Consider the following 13,893-nt stretch of genomic DNA (forward strand, 5'->3'; position numbering starts at 1 on the left):
TCAGTAGTCATTATTTTGAGGTTTTTCCCATTAAGAAGTTGTGTATTAAAAACCTGTGTATGCTGCCTTGAGTATCCACTTATTCAAATGCAGATTAAGCAGTTATAAGACTAATCTCGGCTCTAATAGTGTTTAAGCTAAAAAAAAAACTTGCCTCCCATTAACCCCTCTTTTCACCTTCAATATTTCTATGACAGGGGAATCAATCTCAGCACGGTTTATAGATTTCATCTATGAAATTTTATTACTGGTTGTTTCAAAAATTTGTCTCATCCCAAAGAATTTCTGGGGACAAACTGTCAAATTTCATACAAATTCATTCCAACACCAATTCAACATCAACACAACTAGGCTTCCTCATAGCCTCATAGGCATGATAACCTCTAGGCTTCCTGATAACCTCATGCATTTATTTTAAACCATCTTTCAATTGGATTGGTGTGATGTCAAGCATGGGGTCTATACTTTGCTTAACTTTTCAGTATGAACATAGCTAGGCTCTTGGTTTAGGCATGGAGCAAAAAATTAAAATTTTTAGCTGAGTAGATTCTTCAACGGCCGAATTATAAGTGATGTTTATATATAAAATAAAAGTTTTAATTCAATTATGTATGATTAATTCAAACATGGATACCAATGGCATTGCTCCACAATATTTCACAGGAGTTTATTTACAAGATAGGTTATAACAGGAAAAATTAGGATGATAATAATGTTGATGTAAGCACTTAATCCATAATTTTACATATCATAAGTTCAAATGGTGAGTTCTGAAAGAAATCAGGGGTAATTCAATTATTTAAATTACTATGAACTCATTATGTGTGACTTTGAGAATTTTGCAAAAGTTGAACTATAGGGCAGAAAGTTACATCAAGATGGTTTTAATTGTCAGGTCAAGAAATTTGCAAGAAGGTATGTGGTTTGATGTTTACTCAGGTGTTAACACACATTTCCCTATTACATAACAGATTACCAAAGAAAAGATAAAGTATAAACAACAGACAATTAAAATAGATTAGAACAACATCACATCAAACATAAATTATTTAACCCTAAAAAAATATTTACAAAGAATCAGAACACAATGCAAACATGGAACAAATGACAATTGAACATATTTATTAACATTTCTGAGAACTTCCTTTAAATAAGAATGGAAAGCAAAAAAAAAAATGCTCCACAGGGCACAGCTTGATACGACTGCAGAGTTGAACCCTGAACAGTTAAGGCCAAGTATGGACACAACAGTCAAGCTAGAAACAGTTCTGAATTTGGATTGTGATTAAATATTTGACACATCATAGGTTTCTGACAGAGAATGAATGTGGTCTAAGAACTTAAATTTTTTAAATAGGACATTTACCTATAATGGTCCGATAATCCAAAATCTAAACACATGGTTAGATTCAGCATATCAAAACACCTCAAGTTCATTTTTTGATGAAATTAAACAAACTTTAATTTTGGACCCTTTTGACCTTAATGTCAACCAATTTGAAAAAAACCTCTAAATACATGGTTAAATTCAGCATATCAAAGAACCCCATGTATTCAATTTTTGTTGAAATCAAACAAAGTTTGATCTTGGACCCTTTTGGACCTTAATGAAGACCATAATGAAAACAGGAGCCTAAATTAAAAGTCTATATTAACGGTTAGATTTGACATATCAAAGCACCCCAATAATTAAATTTTTGATGAAATCAAACAAAAGTTTAATTTTGGACCAACTTGAAAACTGGCCCCTAATAAAAAATATAAATAAATGTTTAGAATCGGCATATCCAAGAACCCCAAGAATTCAATTTTTGTTAAAACTACACTAACTTTGATATTGGACCCTTTGGACCTTAAGGTAGACCAAATAGAAAACAGTACCCAAAAATAAAAAATTAAATACACTGTTAGATTCGGCATATTAATAGTTATCAAAAGTACCAGGATTATAATTTTATACGCCAGACGCGTGTTTCGTCTACATAAGACTCATCAGTGACGCTCAGATCAAAATAGTTAAAAAGCCAAACAAATACAAAGTTGAAGAGCATTGAGGACCCAAAATTCCCAAAAGTTGTGTCAAATACGGCTAAGGTAATCTACTCCTGGGGTAAGAAAATCCTTAGTTTTTCGAAAAATTCAAAAGTTTTGTAAACAGAAAATTTATAAAAATGACCCCATTAATTCATTTTTATATGAAATCAAACAAAGTTTAATTTTGAACACCAATTTGGACCAACTTGAAAGCTGGGCCCATAATTAAAAATCTAAATACATGTTTAGATTCAGCATATCAAAGAATCCAAAGAATGCAATTTTTGTTAAAATTAACCCTTTGGTCCTTAAAGTAGATCAATTGAAAACGAGACCAAAAATTAAAAATTAAAATACACTGTTAGATTCGGCATATCAAATCACCCCAATAATTTAATTTTTGATGAAATCAAACAAAGTTTAATTTTGGACCCTTTGGGCCCCTTTTTCCTAAACTGTTGGGACCAAAATTCCAAAAATCATTACCAACCTTCCTTTTATGGTCATAAATTTGAAAACATGACCAAAAGTTAAGAATCTACATACACTGTTAGATTCGGCATATCAAAGAACCCCATTTATTCATTTTTTTATGAAATCAAACAAAGTTTAATTTGGACCAACTTGAAAGCTGGGTCCATAATTAAAAATCTAAATACATGTTTAGATTCAGCATATCAAAGAATCCAAAGAATGCAATTTTTGTTAAAATTAACCCTTTGGTCCTTAAAGTAGATCAATTTGAAAACGAGACCAAAAATTAAAAATTTAAATACACTGTTAGATTCGGCATATCAAAGAACCCCATTTATTCATTTTTTTATGAAATCAAACAAAGTTAATTTTGAACACCAATTTGGACTTACTTGAAAGCTGGGCCCATAATTAAAAATCTAAATACATGTTTAGATTCAGCATATCAAAGAATCCAAAGAATGCAATTTTTGTTAAAATTAACCCTTTGGTCCTTTAAGTAGATCAATTTGAAAACAAGACCAAAAATTAAAAATTTAAATACACTGTTAGATTCGGCCTATCAAAGAACCCCATTAATTCATTTTTTTATGAAATCAAACAAAGTTTAATTTGGACCAACTTGAAAGCTGGGTCCATAATTAAAAATCTAAATACATGTTTAGATTCAGCATATCAAAGAATCCAAAGAATGCAATTTTTGTTAAAATTAACCCTTTGGTCCTTAAAGTAGATCAATTTGAAAACGAGACCAAAAATTAAAAATTTAAATACACTGTTAGATTCGGCATATCAAAGAACCCCATTTATTCATTTTTTTATGAAATCAAACAAAGTTTAATTTTGAACACCAATTTGGACCAACTTGAAAGCTGGGCCCATAATTAAAAATCTAAATACATGTTTAGATTCAGCATGTCAAAGAATCCAAAGAATGCAATTTTTGTTAAAATTAACCCTTTGGTCCTTAAAGTAGATCAATTTGAAAACGAGACCAAAAATTAAAAATTTAAATACACTGTTAGATTCGGCATATCAAATCACCCCAATAATTTAATTTTTGATGAAATCAAACAATGTTTAATTATAGACCCTTTGGACCTCAATAAGGACCAATTTAAAAACGGGGTCCAAAATCCAAAAAGTTATTACATGGTTAGATTCAGCATATTAAAGAACCCCAAGAATTCAAGAATAAGCCCCCATTGAAATTGGTCAAGAAACAAGCAATTTATACAAAGTATTACGAAAGTATTGAATTTTACCCCTTTTTGGCCCCTAATTCCTGATCAGTTAGGGTCACACAGCCAAAATCAATCCCAACCTTCCTTTTTTTGTCAGAACCTTGTGGTACAATTTCAGAAAGATCCATACACTTACAGACAAGTTATGGTCTGGAAACTAGAAAAATGCTTATTTGGACCCCTTTTTAGGCCCTCAATTCCTAAACTGTTGGGACCGTAACCCCTAAAATCAATCATAACCTTCCTTTTGTGGTTTTTAACATTGTGTTTAAATTTCATAGAGATCCATTCACTTAAACTAAAGTTATTGTCCACAAACGAAGTGTCTTCTGACGACATACCAATATACGACCGCAAAATTTTTTGCAGTCTTATAAAAAACATCTTTATACATGTTGTTAGTTATAAATTCATGTTTCCCTTTAACATGTATAATAAAACTGTAACAAAAGAAAAACTAAAAATTGATTCACTAAAACAAAGGACATTGTTCAATAATAAAATAAATAAATACAAAAGAAAAGAAAAAAATATTTTAAATCTTTATTAAACAATGGAAACTATTGTTTATGTCATAAGACAATTATTTATACTTGAAGTATATATATAACTTTGACTATTCAATCTTAAAATCTTCAAACAATGCATATAATTTATTTACTTTAAACACCTAATTAGTTCAATTCCACAAATAAATAGTATAGGTATATCTAACAACAATGGCGTTCTCTAGGTCTGCTATAGGAAGTCAAGTTCTAGTTAAATGTGGAATATGTGACACTGATAGATCAATAAAGTGGAAGTGTATAGACTGTAGAAAATTACTGTGTAATCATTGCAAAGAAAATGTTCATCCAGAATTAAAAAACACAGAGAATCATCAAGTAGTTAACATCAAAGATGTGGGTGAAAAGACTGGTGTAGAACTGAAAATAAATAAACAATATCAAACTGAACTGTCTGCAATAAGTTATATGTCTTATTGCCAGGAGGATTCACTGTGGATAAGTAATTTCAAAACTTCAGTATTACACAGAGTAAAACCTAATGGAACCAAACTGAACATACTATCAAGCTTTAATATTGTGGTCTTTGATATGGCTATTACTCAATCAAATGATCTACTCCTATCTACAGGGGAATCAAGACTAAAACAAATCAGTAGTAATACCGGTACACTAACAGACTCCTTATATTATGTGTCACCATTAGTACCTACAGCAGTCCATATCACCAGTGACAACAAAATTCTAGTAGCAGGTGTTAATAAAGGCTTTCCTGAACTAAGAAGAAGAGTTGTAATATTAATGAATCAAAATGGAGACCATGAGAGAGTGTATGAAAATGATCAATATAAACAACCTTTATTCACCTATCCCAGGAGAATAACCAGTACCAGTAATGGGAATATACATGTGGTGGATAAAGTAAGTGATGACAGACGTAGAGTAGTAGTGTTAGGACAGGGTGGTGATATAATCAATATCTATACAGGAGACAAAGAGATCAACAAGGACATACCATTCCTACCAAGTGCTATAGTGAAAACACCTAGAGACAATGTTATTGTAGCTGATGTGGATACTCATACACTTCATATCCTGAACAATGCTGGTCTGCTTATGACATATTATAAAACAAGAGACATAAACATACGCTACCCATATTCTCTTGCATTCATCCAAACAGGACAACTCTACATAGGATGTGGTAGACCATTAGGCAGAACAACCAAGGAGGCCAAGATATATGAAGTGACCATATCAGGATGTTAAAACATTCACACACCATTTATATTCATATATAAACTATGAACATTTTATGTCTGCTGGTAGTAACTTTACAAATTTGTCTTAAGTTTATATCTTTATAAAAACTGTCTAATAGTTTGAAAAATTGTGTGCCCCCTTTTTGTTATTGAATTATACTAATCAGTGACAATATCTGGATGTTTAAACAATTTTTTAATATTTACAAAAATATATTAATTTACGTTCTTTGATTGAGTTAAGCATGCCAATTAATAGTTTATCGTGTGTTTTCCTATGATGTGAATCATGTGATGTTATGCTATTGTTTCAGAAAAAGGAAGAAGGTTTGGTACCATTAAAACTTTTAATCCCGCTGCAAATGTTTGCACCTGTCCTAAGTCAGGAATCTGATGTACAGTAGCTGTTTTTTCTTTATGTAATTTATACATGTTTCTCTTTTTCTCGTTTTTTTTTATATAGATTAGACCATTGGTTTTCCCGTTTGAATGGTTTTACACTAGTAGTTTTGGGTCCCTTTACAGCTTGTTGTTCGGTGTGAACCAAGGCTCCGTATTGAAGGCTGTTCATTGACCTATAATGGTTTACTTTTTAACGCCCCACCTAAGAGAGTAGAGGGGCATTATGTTTTCTGGTCTGTGCCTCCGTCTGTTTGTTCGTCCGTCCATCTGTCCGTCCATCCCGGTTGAGGTTAAAGTTTTTGGTCAAGGTAGTTTTTGATGAAGTTGAAGTCCAATCAACTTGAAACTTAATACACATGTTTCTTATGATATGATCCTTCTTATTTTAACGTCAAATTAAAGTTTTGACCCTAATTTCACGGTCCACTGACATAGAAAATGAGAGTTAAAGTTTTGGTTAAAGTTTTTGGTCAAGGTAGTTTTTGATGAAGTTGAAGTCACATTCACTTGAAACTTAGTACCCATGTTCCTATGATATGATCTTTATAATTTTAAAGCCTAATTTCAGGGTCCACTGAACATGGAAAATAGTAGTGCGAGTGGGGCATCCGTGTACTATGGACACATTCTTGTTAAATTGTAATTTGGATGGAGAGTTGTCTCATTGGCACTCACACCACATCTTCCTATATCCATGTATATAAACTATTGCTATGGGCCAGGTGAGCTAATAAAAATGTTTTGATGAAGTTGAAGTCACATTCACTTGAAACTTAGTACCCATGTTCCTATGATATGATCTTTATAATTTTAAAGCCTAATTTCAGGGTCCACTGAACATGGAAAATAGTAGTGCGAGTGGGGCATCCGTGTACTATGGACACATTCTTGTTAAATTGTAATTTGGATGGAGAGTTGTCTCATTGGCACTCACACCACATCTTCCTATATCCATGTATATAAACTATTGCTATGGGCCAGGTGAGCTAATAAAAAGGAGAAAAAAAAACCAACAATGGGCAATAAAAAAACATAAGGTTGTATAAACAAGTGAAACAGTAGCTCACTGATGATACCCCCGCCGCAAGTGGATAATATTAATAATGTAAAAATATGCAAGTGTTCGGTAAACAGGAAGTTGTCGAGTGATGAATCTGAAAACGCATCACACAGTACAGCTGACTTATTTAAATCCTGAAACCAAATTTCAGAAATCCTTGTATTGTAGTTCCTGAGAAAAATGTGACGAAAATTTTCAACTTGGTATTCATTTGTAAAATCATACAAGTGTTTGGTAAACAGGAAGTTGTCAAGTTATCAATCTGAAAACGCATCACACCGTATAGCTGACTTAGATAAACTCTGAAACCAAATTTCAGAAATCCTTGTATTGTAGTTCCTGAGAAAAATGCGACGAAAAATATTCATGGGACGGACGGACGGACGGACAGACAGAGGTAAAACAGTATACCCCCCCCCCCCATTTTTAAAGCGGGGGTATAATAAAGATTGACAATGACATAGTCATTAGATAAAGATTGAACAGCAATAGTTAGAGAAGTTACATGCTACAGAAGGGTCAATTAACCTCAAGTTTTATTGATATTTTTAAGTTACAGCGGAATGCCCAGTGACTGAGGATATAAGGCTCTACCTCAAATCGTTCTTGTAAATGATTTTAAGGTTTGATAAAAAAAAAAAATAGAATTATAAGTTCAAGCATAAGTTTATGATTGCAATTCTATGATTTAAAACCACTTTTCATAAAACAAAATACACCATCATCAGATAATATTGGTTTCATTGGTTTTCAAAATGAAATAAAATAAATTTTGTGTACTAACTGTCTTCTGATTGGTAATGTTGGTTAAAAGTATTAATTTTATTTTTAATGTTGTCAATTTTTATGGCGACACGCCCACTCTGACATTGTGTATTTATACGCCAACATGTGTTTTTGTTGTTGTTGTTAATATTAATATTATTAATAAAGTTATATAAAAGTTCTTTGAGCTTTATTTATGATAGAAATTTATTTATAACGAATGGCAATAATTTATTTTGAGTTTATTGAACCATAAAATAATTTTTTGACTCTTCACATTTTACAAAATCGATTCACGAATCATTCAATGAGAATAGTCAACCGGATGCTCCACAAGGCGCAGCTTTATATGATCGCAGTGGTCGAACCCTGAATAGTTGGGGCTAATATGGACAAAACATTTAGCATTGATACAGGTCTGAATTTGAATGGTGTTCAAATTTTTGACATTATATAGGGTGCTGACAATAATCAATATCGTACAAATCTAATATGCAATACTGTGCAATTAAAGATTTCTTCTTGAAGCTTGAAGCTTCAAAAAGATTGAAATTTGAGAAATTTTGAAGAAAACAAAATTAAACCCTTACAAAATTGCACCCCCCCCTAAAAAAAAAACACTTTTTGAATCTCGCTTGGAGCAATTATCCCCCAAACTCAATACCAGCCTTTCCATTGTAGTATATGGAACCTTGTAGTACAATTTTAGATAGATCCTTACACTTAAAAACAAGATATTGTTCAAAAACTACAAAAGTGCTTGTTTTTGGCCCCTTTTTGGTCATTAATTCCCATACTTTTGGCACCATAACCCCCAACATGAATTCAAACCTTCTACTTGTAGTTTTAAACATTGTGGTACAATTTCAGAGCAATTGAAATACTATTACACATGTTGATATCCTGAAAGAAGAAAAATGCTTGTTTTAGGTCCCTTTTGGGACCCTAATTTCAAAACGGTTGGGACTATCATCCCAAAAATTAATCCTTACCTTCCTTTTGTAGTATAGAACCTTCTTAATTTTCATAGATATCCATTTACTTAAACTAAAGTTATTGTCTTCGGACGACACAGACATCATACCATTATATGATCCCACTATGTGGTCGTGTAAAAAAACACAAGTTTTCAATTTTCAATTTTATGAATAAAATTCCAAGAAGTACCTTGATTATAGGAAATATAATTTCAAAACTATCTAGCCATGTTTTATTCTAACAGCTAGTGGTTATTTGGCTCTTCTATATGGATCATTTTGTAGCTTAAAAAGGATGTAATTGGTGAAAAATACAAATAAAATATTTCTAAAATATCTTTTTTTCAGCAGCAAGCAATTATTCAAAAGAAGATGAAAAGTAATTCATAATAATGCTTACATAGTCAAACCAAGTATGGTTTCTTTTTTATATTCTGGATCATCAGTAAATCTCTGAATATCAACACCTGAAATAATTTAACATACCGGTATGAAATAATTTAACATATGAAATAATTTAACATACATTTTGTATATCAAGTTGTATTCTGCAAACATTAACAACATTGTCTGAGAGTTTTTTTTTTTAATATTAGATATTCAGTTACTGCTTTTTTGAACAGATGCACTTGTTAAATATTAATTCACAAGAAAAGTTTTCTCTTTCTTTTTGTATTATAATTATCTATATCATGGTGAATTTGTCAATAAAAAGTACAATAATAACTTGGACATGCAGAATATTTACCTTATCATTAAACATATCAAGACATTTTTGTCTTCTTCAAACTTTTGGTTGAATTATCAATTAATTTAACTCAATATTTCATGTTGGATACAAAATATACAAAGTCCTTGATTCAGGACTCAGGAGAAATCATACACCAATAATCTTTCAAAATTCACATGGGAAATTGGAAAATCTGATTTTTTTTATCCAGAATCATATATCAAAATGTATTATTCAAACATACCGCTTCCAATCCTAACTAAAGTTCTGGCCAGAATATAATCTTCAAATGATTCATAACACTTCTTTAACTTTTCTACAAGGTCAAGGACATCCTGAGGCCAGTCAAGGTCATCTCTATTGTTAACAAAGTTAATAACTCTCTGTATGAGTTTGACAGGATCAAGTCTGTATAAAGGACTGGGATCTGGAATAGCTGTAGGTTTGACAGAGGCATAGATTTGTAAAGCATAGTAATACAAGGTCAGCTGCTGGGTTATAGCTGTTTTAGGGAAATCATCAAAAAACCTCTCCACATCTTTCGTCTAAAAAAAGAAGAATCCAATACATTAGATAAGTCTATACTACCTTGTTTTTCATAACAAAAATGAAATAATTTAACCAATCCAAGTATTTTTAATACAGTGGAATCAGTTATTTTTCGTGGGTACTAATTTTCAAGGACTAGAGAAAACTTGTATGGTCATGGATATCTAATTTCATGGTTTTGCTGAAGTCTGCATATAAGCCTATAGCAAATTTGCCACTTGTTGAACACTTAATTTCGTTGTACCAACACAATCCAAGAAAATTTGTATCCAATGAATAATAATGAATTAACAGTATCAAATATATAATAATATTTCAGTGACAGAAGAGCGAATTCATTTATCAATTGCATTGAGCATGAGTTAGTCATGTTAGTAATAAGTTTCTAATGTGTGATCTTTTTCAATAACATTTGTCCAACGTGATAATAATATTTTTCATTGTTTATCTATTTACAACCAAATGGAAAATTTCCTTAATTCAAGTGCAATTTAACATTCTTATTTACACAATTAAAGAATGATTAAAATTCAGAAGTTTATCAAATCTATTTCCGAGATAAAAAACTCAACTACACTAACCTCTGGTAATGCTAATAGATATGCTAAGCCTAGTGAACTATCTACTGGAAACTTTGTTTTTGCTAGCTCTAGTAAAACTGAAATATAAATTGTAACAATTTAATTATATGAGTGATTCTGGTATTTTTAAGGCTGCATAAAGAAGATAACAATTGCTGTTAAACAATGTCTATTTTAAATACAAATCTTCAAAAATTTTGGACAGGATTATATGACTTCTCAAGGTAGTTTTATACATTTTTTAACAAATTCAAACAAAATTCGAAGCTGTTTGGATAAATATAAATGATAATATTGTTTTACCATATATATTGAGCTAACCTACCTTCAGGTGATGACTGAGTAGTCTCCCCTTCTGTTAACATTTCCTCCAGTTTAGCTGTTCTCAGTATGCTTTCACTTAAAGCTGTGGGACTACATTCAGATTTACACCTTGTATAATCTACAACAGCCTAAAAAAACACAACCACATGTCAGATCTGCAAAATGTATCAATATTAGAAGAAAAAAAAATACCGGACAAATAAAAAGACACAAGTGCTACTTTAAACCATCACTTATAAAATTCTCCACAAGGGAGATCTCTTCATTTGAAAGCTTGAATATATTTACTTATCTTTTTAAGCCATTAATTATCATTCTGATCAAAACTTTTTTATCTTGGTATTTAGGAAGTAACTTTAAAATAAATTTTAAAACAACACTTTATTTTTTTTATTGTTTAATCTTTAATTTCAAGTTTTAGATGGTATTGTTGTATATTGAATGTTACATGTACTTGGTAAAACATTTTTAACCCTGAAAGTATTTTTGCAACACACACAGAAGAAATGCTTAGAAAAAGAGACCTGATCTACCTTAAAAGATACAAATAATGCAAAGATCTAGTACTTACATAATCAGGATGACTTGGTGTGATGAATTCTTCATAAAATGGATGGCATCCTTGCTTTTCAAACTTGTCATTATCATATACAACTGTCTCATAAACTTGTCGTCTGGTTGGTTGTTTCAATGATTTAATTGTTTTTTGCCACCATTTTGTGTCTGCAACTGTTGACAACACAGCTTTTGTTGTCTTGGTTGTGGAGGACAAAATCTCTGTTGTATGCTGCAGAGCAGCTGTTGCAGACAGTGGTGCCCTCTCATTTGATTTGTCATCAACTTCCATGTCAGTGTGAATAGTGCTGTATAACATCTAAAAGTATTACCAAATATTAGTACAATTTACCAGAATGCATTTCTAGAGTCCAACACTTATACTTGTACAACTTTCATACAACTAATTCAGATTGAGATGAGTAGACATTTATTACATTTTTTTTGGGGTAGCAATTTGCATCAAAAACTTTATCTTTAAATGAAGGGTAAACAGTAAACGTGACGCCACACAAATTCTAACTTGTTTTGTGATAATAAGCATTGTGTATAAGTTGCATGACATTTGGTTGAAGCAACCTCAAGTTAGAGAGAGAATTAAACTTGGGACATCCATACAGACTGACAAGGGTAACACTTAATGCCCTTCATGATAGCAGGGTTATAAAACTAGAGGCTCTAAAGAGCCTGTGTCGCTCACCTTGGTTTATGTGAATATTAAACAAAGGAAGCAGATGGATTCATGACAAAATTGTGTTTAGATGATGGTGATGTGTTTGTAAATCTTACTGTAATAAACAGTCTTGCTGCTTACAATTATCTCTATCTATAATGAACTTTGCCCAGAAGTTTCAGTGGAAAATGTTAATAAAAATTTACAAATTTTATGAAAAGTGTTCAAAATTGACTATAAAGGACAATAACTCCTAAGGGGGTCAATTGACCATTTTGGTCATGTTGACTTATTTGTCAAAAAGCCTGTGTCGCTCACCTTGGTTTTTGTGAATATTAAACAAAGGACGTAGATGGATTCATGACAAAATTGTGTTTTGGTGATGGTGATGTGTTTGTTCATCTTACTTTACTGAACATTCTAACTGCTTACAATTATCTCTATCTATAATTAACTTGGCCTAGTAGTTTCAGAGAAGATTTTTGTAAATGATTACTAAGATTAACGAAAAAATGGTTAAAACTTGACTATAAAGGGCAATAATTCTTAAAGGGGTCAACTGACAATTTCCGTCATGTTGACTTATTTATAGATCTTACTTTGCCAACATTTATTGTATTTTAAAGTTTATCTCTATCTATAATAATATTCAAGATAATAACCGAAAACAGCAAAATTTCCTTAAAATTACCATTTCAGGGGCAGCAACCCAACAACAGGTTGTCTGATTCATCTGAAAATTTCAGGGCAGATATATTTTTACTTAATAAACAATTGTACTTCATGCCACATTTCCATTAAATGCTTAGGTTTTTGAGTTATAAGCCAAAAACTGAATTTTACCCCTATGTTCTACTTTTAGCCATGGCGGCCATCATGGTAAGTTGACCGGGTCATGCCACACATTTTTAAAACTAAATACCCAAATGATGATTGTGGCCAAGTTTGGTTTAATTTGGCCACGTATTATCAGAGGAGAAGATTTTTGTAAAAGATAACTAAGATTTACAAAAAATTGTTAAAAATTGACTTTAAAGGGAAATAACTCCTAAAGGGGTCAACTGACCATTTCGGTCAGGTTAACTTATTTGTAAATCTTACTTTGCTGAACATTATTGCTGTTTACAGTTTATCTCTATCTATAATAATATTCAAGATAATAACCAAAAACGGGAAAATTTCCTTAAAATTACCAATTTAGGGGCAGCAACCCAACAACAGGTTGTCCGATTCACCTGAAAAATTCAGGGCAGATAGATTTTGACCTGATGAACATGTTTACCCCATGTCAGATTTGCTCTAAATGCTTTGGTTTTTGAGTTATAAGCCAAAAACTGCATTTTACCCCTATGTTCTATTTTAAGCCGTGGCGGCCATCTTGGTTGGTTGGCGGGATCACGCCACACAATTTCTAAACAAGATACCCAAATGATGATAATGGCCAAGTTTGGATTAATTTGGCCCAGCAGTTTCAGAGGAGAAGATTTTTGTAAAAGATAACTAAGATCTACAAAAAATGGTTAAAAATTGACTATAAAGGGCAATAACTCCTAAAGGGGTCATTTGACCATTTCCGTCATGTTAACTTATTTGTAAATCTTACTTTGCTGAACATTATTGCTGTTTACAGTTTATCTCTATCTATAATAATATTCAAGATAATAACCAAAAACGGGAAAATTTCCTTAAAATTACCAATTTAGGGGCTGCAACCCAACAACTGGTTGTCTGATTCATCTGAAAATTTCAGGGCAGAT

The 13,893-nt window shown here is 31.6% G+C and overlaps 1 protein-coding gene across 1 annotated transcript in view; it reads right to left on the reverse strand.

Annotated features, from left to right (window-relative positions):
- The window catches only part of LOC134715756 (NBAS subunit of NRZ tethering complex-like), a 51,309-nt gene that overhangs the window by 10,883 nt on the left and 26,533 nt on the right, over window positions 1–13,893 (reverse strand). Inside the window, exons 26-30 of the mRNA XM_063578171.1 lie at window positions 11,480–11,782; window positions 10,910–11,036; window positions 10,585–10,661; window positions 9,699–9,999; window positions 9,125–9,191 (exon numbers count right to left, since the gene is read on the reverse strand). Of these exons, the coding sequence (XP_063434241.1) occupies window positions 9,125–9,191; window positions 9,699–9,999; window positions 10,585–10,661; window positions 10,910–11,036; window positions 11,480–11,782 (875 nt within the window). The remainder of the gene's footprint in view (window positions 1–9,124; window positions 9,192–9,698; window positions 10,000–10,584; window positions 10,662–10,909; window positions 11,037–11,479; window positions 11,783–13,893) is intronic.

Source organism: Mytilus trossulus, chromosome 4 (assembly GCF_036588685.1).
Source record: "Mytilus trossulus isolate FHL-02 chromosome 4, PNRI_Mtr1.1.1.hap1, whole genome shotgun sequence".
NCBI classification, from domain to species: domain Eukaryota; kingdom Metazoa; phylum Mollusca; class Bivalvia; order Mytilida; family Mytilidae; genus Mytilus; species Mytilus trossulus.